The 11,769-nt window shown below is 42.5% G+C and overlaps 1 protein-coding gene across 1 annotated transcript; it reads left to right on the top strand.

The window, feature by feature from the left end:
- Window positions 1-8,345: 8,345 nt before the first annotated feature.
- LOC129675517 (PRAME family member 3-like) lies at window positions 8,346-9,018 on the top strand. The gene is made up of 2 exons (XM_055605488.1): window positions 8,346-8,632; window positions 8,772-9,018. The coding sequence occupies exons 1-2, from the start codon at window positions 8,346-8,348 to the stop codon at window positions 9,016-9,018; spliced, it is 534 nt and encodes a 177-aa protein (XP_055461463.1).
- The last annotated feature ends 2,751 nt before the right edge of the window (window positions 9,019-11,769 follow it).

Genomic DNA, 11,769 nt, shown 5'->3' with positions numbered 1-11,769 from the left:
GTGTGGTGATTTGGTTATACAGCTGTTTGGGATTAACAGCAAGCTTCACTAAAAGGTATATCAATAGTAAATATTAATCACTACCTACAACAGTGGTCTCTTGTTTGCCTGAAAGTGCTTGGTTCTATTTCTGTTTGAAGCCTCCACTCTTGTCACTTCTGTGATTTCAATTCTGTCCCCGGATATTAACCCAGGTAAAGGCTGTGATTTGTTGTCTTTAGTTTTGCTTTTGTATGAGACGGCTGACATCTTTTTAAATAAAGATTTATTTATTATTTATACATCATATCTTACTATAGACACTTAAGAGCCACCATTCAGTTGCTGGGAAGTGAACTCAGGACCTTTGGAAGAGCAGTCAGTGCTCTTAACCTCTGTGACATCTCTCCAGATCCCCCCTTTTTAATATTTATTTCTATCTTTATTTTATGTGCATTAGCATGAAGGTGTCAGATACCTTGGAATGCGCATTACAGACAGTTGTGAGTTGCCATGTAGGTGCTGGGAATTGAACCCGGGTCCTCTGGAAGAGAGGACAGCACTCTTAACCATTGAGCCATTTCTCCAGCCCCTGGCTGGCTCCTTTATGTGTGGTTAATTGTTTGTTGAAATTGTCCTCTTTACTTCTTTGCGTTCCCCTGAATTATCCTGGTTGCCAGTTTCTATGCAAATGATTTAATGCTGTTTCTTTCTGGCCGATAGTTTTGAAATGGCCAGAATTGTCCATATCCGCTAAGGTTGCCAGCTGTGTTTAGTACTAACTGAAACTTTTATCATTTATGTTTTTTTGATGTTCAGTCTTGATGCAATATGATAGGATGAGTAAGACTTGCTGGCCCTTCTATGTATTATATCTGATTGAAAGTTTTGTTTTGATTTTAGTTCAGAACGATATTTGAAGTTATGCTAATGATTACAGTTAGTTATAAAAGTAAATTTTATTTAGTCTTTTGTTTATGTTTTTAAAGTTAAGCCTAGGATGGGTAATTATGAAGTTAACCTATGTATATCTATTTGAGATAAATATCTTTCTAAAACATTTATCTAAAGAATTTGCAAGAATTAGAGATTATGACATTCTGTTTCTTAGGATGCAATTTAAAATAGATAATTAAAAGAGACATGAAGAATAATTTAGTTATGCTGGCCCTCAAGCTTGTCAGAGAACTAATGAATATGGCATTTTAACATATATATATAATAAGTATATATATATACATATATATATATATATATATATATATATATGGTTATTATGACAGAGTCTCAAAATCCTGGCAGTAGCTCCCCCAAAGTCTCCAAGAAGATTTGGCCACTATGCGACTCTCGGTTATGATATGCTAACCACTGGCAAGACTGCTCCAACTGACCCACTGCTAGGTCCCAGCCTAAACTGTGGATACCTGGAGAGTCAATGTTTTACGTTGATAAGGGTGAGGTGAGGCCGTTCTCTCATTTCTTTCTCCACAGAAAAGTCTCTCATCTTCTGTGCCTGGCCGCTGGACCACCTGTGCTCATGATGCCACAAGACCACAGGAGCCAGGGATAGCTGCCTAGGGTGATGGATTGACTAGTTGTCACTGTCATTTTTTTTTTAAAGGAAGAAAAGATTTAATGTCTGTTGTTAAAAACAACATTGCCCTGGATATGGTAAAAGACAGAACAGCTTTAATAAAGAGCACAAAAATTTCAAAACAAACATTTTGGGAAATTGCTATAAATGAACAGACACCACTCTGAAAGTACTATTGGAATATTTAATAAATATTGGAACTGAATATTTAATAAACACTGTAGCAGATATAATGAAAATTTCTCAAAAATCTTGGCATCCAGATTGGTCTCTTCAGGAACTAAATATCTAGCTTCTAGGGATTGGAACTTTACGTCAGGGTAAACAAAGCTCAAGATGGGCCAAGTGTATAGGCCTAGAAGGACAAATAGAAAAATTAAAAACATGTGTCTAGTATAGCCATGAATTTAAGGGCATGTGACTTGTTGCAGCAATGGAAGTAGATTCCTCCAGTCTCAGAAAGAAAGTTTAAATAAAGACCAGATTTAAGAGCCATAAATATGATGATTCAGTCAATGGGCTCTCTACAGCCTGGAATCGCATTGCCTTCTTTATTACCTAAGTCATAACTTTTGATAATAATTGATTTAAAAGATTGCTTTTTCATGATGCCTTTGCATGAGCACAATAGAGAAAGGTTTTCATTCTCTGTACCTTTTAACACCCTCCATTTTCCTGATTTCTCCTTTATAACAAACACAGGGGGATGCCATGGACTGGTAGATTCCTCAGTGTGTTGAGTATTTAGTTGCTCCTGTACCAGCTGCAGCAGTACCTCTAATTTTTCTTTTTTCATATGCCATTCATCCACCCATAAGGCTTGTCAGTTAGCTGTTTTAAAGTAGGGCTGTTGATAAGTTTGAAAGACCAACACAACTCCTGTTGTGTCCTCTTATTGCACAACCTGGAGAGTCTGTGACTCCTCTCAATTATATCTTGTAACAGTTTTCTCAGAAGAATTCTCTATTTTATAATTTCTTTCTGAGAAAATATGTCCCTGTTCCTACTAACATGGATATTAGGATAGGGACTTCTCTTCTCTATCTCAAAGAGGATTGAAGGCCCATAGGCATCTGCCTGCTATACCTTCATAATAAGAATCTTGGGAACTATATGTTGAATTACATGAAATTCAGGCTTCTGTTTGTTAGTCAAGCATCTAATAGAAACACAAAGTGTGAGGCTTGAAATACAAGCAAACCAAGTTCCTCTAGGGGCAGCTACAAGTTTACTATCTGCCATTCCCAGGGAGTTAAAAGGCTGTACTACATGGGTTTAGAACTAGTTCCTGAGTATGGGGAGATAGACAATGGGTATCCATCTGCTGTAAGACAGGTACCATTTCCTTGCAAGTCCCCTAAGGTTAGGAAGAATCCCATGGACAAGAGCTGTGTCATTCAGAGGAACTAGCTTAAGGCTCTGGAAAGGTTTTGGGTCTATGGAGCAACACCTATGTAATAGGGTTGTTTGGGATCCAAACAGTTCCTGCAGTCTTTAGTCATGCTAGCTCTGGTGTCATTGAGAAACTTAAAAGTCACCCTTATGGTATCTATTAGTGGAGACCTATGCAACAGTGTAGGTTCAGGTACTTCAGGATCATGCCCTTCCCAGAAACTCCCCCAGACCAGGACTCATTGCAAAAGCCATTAACCATTGCACAATGGGGTCACCCCTGCCGGTCAGCAAAGAGTGGCACCGGGAGACAAAGGCCTTTAGGTTTTTAAAAGAAAAATTGTGGGAGATTTGAAGTTGCAGTCTTGGCAATTAAGGATTGGATGAGGAAGCTATAAAATAAGATAATTGGTTAGTCTTAGGTGCTCAAGCTTGGCCAGTCCTGCCAAGTGTGGATGCAGCTGCAATTGAAGGTGGGGGTAGTTAGCTCATCCTTGAAGATTAGGGGCTACAGACTTTTGGCTGGAGGTCAAAAGCTACTCAGAAGAAGTCTAGGTCTGTTGCTAAGAAATGCTATCTCAAAGACAGGAGTTTTTCTTTTTTGCTGAGTGAAGGTCATTGCTTGCTTGCCTTGTCCTCATAGATAGGGTCACATTTTTCCATTCTCTGGAAAGGTACTAAGAGGCTTTAGCTTAACCTGAACCTAAAACTCAAAACTATAGGCTTTAGAAGACATACAGGTTACAAAGTTAGTCTAACCCTTTCAAAAGGACAGCTTTCTTTTAGTTTTTCATAAAACATTTCTAATTTGTAGCTCTGGCAGCCCTGGAACTCACTCAGTAGACCAAGCAGGGTGGCCTTGAACTCACAGAGATTCACCTGCCTCTGCTGTAGAGGGATATAAATTGTAAATCACCATGCCCTACTTTCTCTTTTTGTTTCCCCCTTTGCTTAGTTTTGGTTTGGCTTGTTGAGTCTTGTTCTCAATATACAGCTCTGGCTGGCCTGGAAATCATTTTGAAGTACAAAATGATCCCTAACTAAGACATGTGAATGCTTTTGCCTCCTGAGTGAGACTTCTTTTTGAAGTGCTATGTAGGTGCCAGGTGAGTGACCTAGCTATTCAACAATTTGATGTTCTTTGAAGTGTCTGCCCTCTAGCACTGGCTGTCCTGGAACTGACAGTCTAAACCAGGCTCATCTCAACCTCACCGAGAGCTACCTGCCTCTGCCTCTTGAGTGCTGGGATTATAGATGTGTGCCATTCTGCCCAGCACTTCTGTCTTTTGAGGCAGGCTCTTCCTCAGTGCCAAGGCAGCTTATGAACTCAGTGTATCCAGGCCCTGAATGTATCACTCTCCCAAGGAGCTGGGTGCAGGGTTTCAGGAATGGGTCATTGTCTTTCTCCCTAGTCTTTGTTCATTCTGTCCTGAAGGTGATCTGATTCATCAAACCTAGACACACCAAAAATGCTAATTAGAATTCTCTAGATGGAGACTCAACCAATTCAGTGAAGAGGCTGCCTGTGGTTGGGGGTGGAGCCATAAAGGGGAAATGTGAATGGAAGGGTGGATAAAAGTCTCAGGGAGCCAGAGACACACTTTGAATCTTGGAGTCACCTCCTGACCTGTTGGCATAGGAGACCTTTCACCAGTGCCTGTCTGGTAAGTCCCTTGCCTACATCAGGGCACCCAGTCCATCTCTCCCAGCCCAGCACTCCCCACTGAAGACTTTACACCATGTGTGATAGAAGAATTCTCATTTCTGTCTTCTGTTGAGCAGATTGGAGAGTGATTTTGGAGCCAAGGGCAGCTTTGCCTTCATCTCAAATATATATAATCATATATATTTCGTATATATATATTTTTTATTAATTCACGGTCTTGTTTCTTGAGACAGTTATGCTCTGTTGCCTACTTTGGCACTGTCCATGTGGCTCAAGATGTCTGAAGTTTACAATGCTGCTTCTGTCTCTGGAATGTTGGAGTTACAAGCATGCCTCCCTAAGCTCTGCCTCACCCTCCTGAGTTTTGGTATTTCTGGCTAAGCTAACCAAATTCTAGGGTCTCTGTCTTTTTTACTGATTGTTCTTATTCATGTCTGAGATTGTTTTGCCTGCATTTGTGTGTTTGTACATATATTTACCTGGTGCTCTAGGAGGCCAGAAGAACATGGATCCCCTTGGATTGGACATATTAGTTTGGGCCACGATATGGGTGCTGTAAACCAAACCCATGTCCTCTATCAAAACCATCTCTCTAGCCCCCATTTCTGGATTCTTTTTTGTTTGTTGGTTTGTTTTGCTGTTTTAAAGCCGGGTCTCCTGGAGCCAATGGCAACCTTGAACCTAATGTAGCCAAGATGACCTTGAGACAGATCCATCCCCCCTGCCTCCAGTCCCTGATGGCTCTTAAATGAGGTTTCAGACAAAGGGGCCTCTTTGTACAGTGCCAGGGTTGGAACACCCACCCACGGCTTCTTGCAAGCTAGGTAAGGACCCTATCCCAGCTTCATCTCCAGCATCTGTCTTTAGAAGTTTATTTCCCCTTAAGATGGAGGGGGAACACAGATTTATTAATAAAAAATGGTGAAAACTGCCTAATGGTAGGAGCTCAAAGTAAGTACCACACTAACACCAGTATCCTTTTGTTGTTGTTTTGTTTATTTCTTTGATTTGTTTTTTAGACAGGGTTTCTCTGTGTAGCCTTGGCTGTTCTGGACTTACTTTGTAGACCAGTCTGGCCTTGAATTTACAGTGATCTGTCAACCTCCTCATCCCTGAGTGCTGGGATTAAAGGTGTGTGCTACCACACCTGCCTTCATTTGTTTATTTTAAAAGGGGGTGGAAATTACCTTGTGGATCAGGCTGATCTTGAACTCAGGGAAATACCTGTAGGCATGCCCTGCTATGTCTGGGTGATCTTTGGTTTAATTTACTTACTTGTTTGTTTGTTTGTTTGTTTGTTTATTTAGTGAGTGAGTGCTCTGCAAACACACTTGCACAGCAGAAGAAGGCATTAGATTCCATTATGGATGGTTGTGAGTTACCATGTGGTTGCTGCGTATTGAACTCAGGGCCTCTGGAAAAGCAGGCAGATCTCTGTTAGTTAAAGACCAGCCTGGTCTACATAGCAACTGTCAGGCCAGACAATGCTTCAGAGTGAGACACTGTTTCAAAATGACAATATAACTAAGAAAGCCAAAGTGGAAATGAAATAGAGGTAAAGCCAGCACTAGTTCGATTTCTCATGTGTGTTTTCCCTACCTTGCATGCAACATGCAGGTCCTCTTGGGGACAGATCAGCCTCTCCAGCAGTTGCTAACACTCCTGCGTACCTTTCACCATTGAGGTCTGAAAGTTTTCTTACTTCAGTTCTGTTGTGGCACTTGTGGACGGTGTCCATGTCTTTATGGAGAGATGATTCACCCTAAAAGTATGAAGATCCACTGTCTACAGAGTACCCACTACCCAGTGGAGCAGGATTCAGGGCAGCAGGGTTTGCGGATGGGCAGAATAATGACCGGGAAGCCACAGTTCACATGGATGACTGACAGTCCACCATGCTGTCTTGAGGGAGCTGTGGCTGTGAGACCAGCCACAGTGCTGGGAGCAGTTACATGCTGGATTGGCAAAAGCAAGAGAACTTCCTGGGGGCAGCTGACAGGTGGGTGTAGTTCTGGTTTAGGCAAAACCCCAGGGACTTTACCTCAAGACTGCTTATTGTTGCAGGATTGCCTTTCCGTGCTTGTCTCACATATCTCGTGTGGCAGAGACCCTCACTGTCTATTCCTTCACCCAGTTGGGCAGATTTCCTGCCAATTATAGTAAAGATGCACCTTCATGGCAGAGAGATGTTTAAAAGAATTGATGGTTTCGTAATCCCTGATGATTATTTAATAGAATTTCTGACTTGATTCAAGTAATTTAAGAGACTGACACAGAGGACCTCTGAAAAGTTCTGCCTTGCAGACTACCAATGTAGATGCTGAGATTTATGGGCAACCTTTGGGCAGAGTGCAGGGAATCTTAGGAAAGAAGTGGGAAACAGTAAGATCTGGAGAGGACAGGGACTCCACAAGGAGATCAACAGAACCAAAAAATCTGAGCACAGGGGTCTTTCCTGAGACTGCTATTCCAACCAAGGACTATGCATGGAGATAACCTAAGACCCCTGCACGGATGTAGTCCATGGCAGTTCAGTATCCAAGTGGGTTCCATTGTGATAGGAACAGGGACTGTCTCTGACATGAACTGATTGGCCTGCTCTTTAATTATCTCCCCCTGAGGGGGAAGCAGCATTACCATGCTACAGAAGAGGACAAGGCAGCTACTCCTGATGAGACCTAATTGACTAGGATCAGAAGGAAGGAAAAGAAGTCCTCCCCTATCAGTGGACTTGGGGAGGGGCATGCATGCAGAGGGTGGAGGAAGGGAGGGATTGAGACAGGAGGAGGGAGGGAACCATGGGGGGGGGTGATACAAAGTGAGTAAAGTATAATTAATAAAGAAAAAAAAAGAACCCTCCTGCAATCACATAAAAACTGGTATGATTTCTGTGAACCTCCATGTCAATTATACCAAGAAGGAAAACATGATTGAAACAAATCAAGGAAATTCATCCATTCTAGGTTTAGTCCAAGGATAAGGCCCAAGTGTAAACCAGGGTAAGACCATATGAATTTAGAAACAAACAATAACTATACAAGACTATAACAATAGCTATACAATACTATAACAACTATACAAGCTATAACAATAGCTATACATGACAGACACCTGATTCTTAGAAAAACCTTGCTATAATTTAAAAGCTCTTGCTTTACATGTGTGGTGGCACAAGCCTTTAATTCCAGCACTCAGTGAGCCAGCAGTAGGCAGATGGCTGTGAGTTCAAGGCAAGCCTGTTCTGCAAAGCAAGTCCAGCACATCCAAGGCTACACAGAGAAACCCTGTCTCAAAAAACAATAACTAACAAAAAAAATATTTAAAAAGTATGGTAGACAGAGCCAACCTGACAGTTAAGAGTTAAGGAAGGTCAGAGGTTATCTCTTCAACCAGTGACCCCAAACATCCTGAAATCTTGACAGTTGAAGCACAGAGGGAAATGTTAGAAGCAACCAGCTCCTAGCCCAGGTACTCCTAGAGCAAAAGTGTTTGGACCCTCTTTCTCTCTGATGCTGCTCTCCCACCTCCACTACCCTGAACCCCGTGATGTAAAAGCTCAATTTTTACAAATGGGAAAATCAGGTTTCTGCTGATTTCCCTGATCAAGAGCTGCTTTTTGTAAAGGGAGAAGGAAAGGTCTTCCTGAAGTTTGGCCTGGAAGGTTATCATCATTTTGGATGTTTCCACAGGATCCCTCTACCTGAATCCCTCAGGATGAGCTGCCAGGCAATACCCACACTCCAGCAGCTGTCACTGCAGGAGCTGCTCAGTGATGAAGACTTGGCTGTCTCCACTCTGGAGGGCATGCCCACAGAGCTCTTCCCACTGGTGTTCAAGGAGGCCTTCATTAAGAGACGCAGAAGGATCCTGAAGTCCATGGTAGCATCCTGGCCCTACCCCTGCCTCCCTATTGGTGCCCTGATGAAGAGCTTCCATGTTGATAACTTCCATGCTGTGCTGGATGGAGTGGATTTGCTGAGTCAACAGAAGGTTCAGCCTAAGTGAGTGAGTCTGAGTTAGTGTGGAGGGCAAGACTGTGGGTGAAAATTCAAGAGAATGTAATGGAGGGAGGCTGTGACATAGGATCAAGGAATGTTATTTGATTCTTCACCCATCTGAATCTCCTTGTTTGACCCACAGGAGGGGGAAACTTGAAGTGCTGGATTTGCAGGACGCCCACCATGACTTCTGGGAAGGAACAGCTGGAAAGAAGGATGATGTTAGCTCTCCCCAGATCAAGCCAGGGGAGAAAGATCCCACAACCGGGGTGAATCAGCCTTTGAAGGTGGTTATTGAATATACCTTCAAGTCTTCACGTCTCAATTCTTACAATGAATACTTCATGCGGTGGCTCTTGCAGAGACGACAAAGCCGGCCTCCTTTTTGATTTACTGGCTGCATTCATAGGAATGAAGGAGCACAAGGAGATTGGAGAAGTTGCATCCCTTAGAATCTCTCGGCATCTGGAGTTCATACAGGTGGTTATATGCCCCTGGCTTGGATGCTGTGACTCCAGTCCTCCGAAAGAGCAGTCTGTGCTCCTAAGTCCCTAGGCATCACCAGCCCCTATTTTGTGACACGTGCCCTCAACATGTGGCATGGACTTGCTTGGAAATCACTGTGTACACCACAGTGGCCATGAAATTGGTCAGCTTTTGCCTTTAAAGCATTGGAATTAAACGGTTGCACAGCCTCAATTGACTAATTATTTGTTCTTTATTTTGTTGTTTTGTTTTGTTTTGAAGTTTTGGTTTGTTTGGCCAGGCTAGACTCAAAGCAGTGACCACTGTTTCTGTCTCTTGTTGTGGTAAGTGTGAGCCACCATCCTGGATCATATCACCCCCACTCTGGCTTTTTTTTTTTTTTTTTTTTTTTTGTTAGTTAGTTTGTTTGTTTGTTTGTTTGTTTTTTAATAAGGTCTTAATATGGAGCACTGGCTGTCCTGGAACTTTTATACAGATCAACATGGCCTCTAACTCACAGAGATCCTCCTGCCTCTGCTTCTAGACACTGGGATTACTGATGTGTGTGATCAAGTCAGGCTCAGATCTCAGCCATGTTTTCATTTCTCTATTCAGTGTGCTGGGCTGGCCTTCTCTAAAACTACCTTCTGACAAGGAACCAGACCCATTTCCCTCCTAGACACAGTTATTAAATTGCTTTGAGAACCAGATTTGAGTAGTCCAGCTGGCTTCCAAGTGGCTATTAGCCAATGATGACCTTACAGTTCTCACCTTCAGGCCTTAAAGTCCTGAATTCTGGGATAGCAGGTATGTTCCACCATGTCTGTTGATGCAGTGCTGAAAAGAGAGCCCAGAACCTGTGATTCTAGGCAGGCAAGCTCAATCCCAACTGGACTACATCTTCAGAAACCCTGCCTAACATTAACGGATGCAGGAGCCATCCTCCTGCCTTGACTTTCTCAGTAGCTAACACAACAGGCCACAGAGTATCCAACTCAGCTCTTTATTGTAGAACAGATATCCTAATTGTGACTATAAAGTTATACAGTCCTCTGAAGACATATTTAGGAGATTGTTGTGTGGATTTCTTATCCAGAACCCTAATCTAAGGCATGATCAGAGCGATGTTGGTCACATGTGCATTGGCTCATAACAATAGTGCTGGCAGAAGGAAGACTGAGGCATGAGCATTACTGAGAGGTGGAGTATCACAGAGGTCCTAGCTACAAAGAATGATCATGTCTCAAAACAGAGGAACCAAGTTAGATCACAGCAGCCATCTTAATCCACTCATGGCTCCTTTAATTCCAGGTTCACATGGCTCCAACTCTCTTGGTCTCTGTGGTCAACTTCATTCCTGCAAACATGTCCACACAGAGAAACACATACAAATTAAAAATAATAAAAATAAATCTTTGGACACTTGCTAAATTTATTGAACCATCCTGGTTGGGAAAAGACAGCTCACAGGCTGGAACGAGAGTGAAGAGGAAAGAACAACTAATTATAATTATTTCTGAAAACTCTTTTGAGCCACTGCTAAAACGAAATGTTAATTCATCTTTAAGTTCCCATTTTAGTCAATGAACATTAAATTGCTCAAGAGCAAACGGAGGAGTCGCTACTAGACATCATGAGACTTAATGGTCTAACTGAGCAAACCCAAATAAACGGCCACAATTACTCAAAATTGTGTCTGCTAAATGTCCAGTAACTCAACAAGAATCCAGACTGCTTTGAACACCACACAACGAGCAGAAGGCAGCAAATCCAGCAACATATTAACTTGGTACTAAATAGTATTCATATAGTACAACTACACTAAAGGAATGTATAGTTTGCAAAAAATAAGTGAAACAACGGCAGTAACTAGCACCGTGTCTGCCCCTGCCGAGAGCATCCAGTGAGCAAGGGCTGCCTACAGGGCTTGTGTCGAGCATGAGGAAAATCACACTTCACCTGAGGGGTGCCACACATCGAGTCCCCACAGACAATCCAATTCTTCTATGCTGATGACAGCCAGGCAGGTTTTGAATGGGAAGCAGAGAATAAACCCTGAAAAAGTGGGGTAAATTAAGCCACCACCACAACTGTTAAACAAATAAATGTGATGAACTAAGATAAAAGATGTATCTGAGGAGTATTTTATTTTTGCTCAACGGAATGGGCCTTTCCTGTGATTAAATATCTATAAATGTTTTTCATTTATGAGAAATTTTTGAAAGGTTCATTTTATGTATAGGATTGCTTTTGCCTGAATGTATGTCTGAGTACCACCTACATGCCTGATGCTTGCAGAAGCCAGAAGAGGGTGTTGGTTTCCCTCAGCTGTTCCCTGCTCTGCTCTGTCTTGTTCACGTTTATGTTTTCAGGGCTGGATCTCCACATAGCACCTCACACCTGCAAATCAATGACTCTGCCTGAGCTGCAGATGGAGACATGTCCATATTCCCTAATTCAGTTACTCTCCACTTCACCCTGCTCCTATTACTATCAGCTGGTGGAGAGGCAGGGACAGGCTCATTCTACTGTGGCTACATCTGCTCCAAGCTCTATCTCATACTTAACTACAAAGACTCAACATCTGCCAAGGCCTCTGCAGCCCACCAGGATGAGACCATTTGGAGCCTCTGATTCACCTTTGACCCCATTTTCCCAGTGCCCAGATGTCCCTC

The sequence above is a fragment of the Psammomys obesus genome, unplaced genomic scaffold (assembly GCF_907164565.1).
Source record: "Psammomys obesus unplaced genomic scaffold, mPsaObe1.curated_primary_1811, whole genome shotgun sequence".
Taxonomy (NCBI): Eukaryota; Metazoa; Chordata; class Mammalia; order Rodentia; family Muridae; genus Psammomys; species Psammomys obesus.
Note: the sequence above shows the minus strand (reverse complement) of the source record. Positions and strands in the feature narration are given on the sequence as shown.

Coding starts and splice junctions, on each gene's coding strand:
- LOC129675517 (XM_055605488.1), top strand. CDS start 8,346: ATGAGCTGCCAGGCAATACCCACACTCCAGCAGCTGTCACTGCAGGAG. Junction 8,633..8,771: donor CAACAGAAGGTTCAGCCTAA/GTGAGTGAGTCT, acceptor TTTGACCCACAG/GAGGGGGAAACTTGAAGTGC.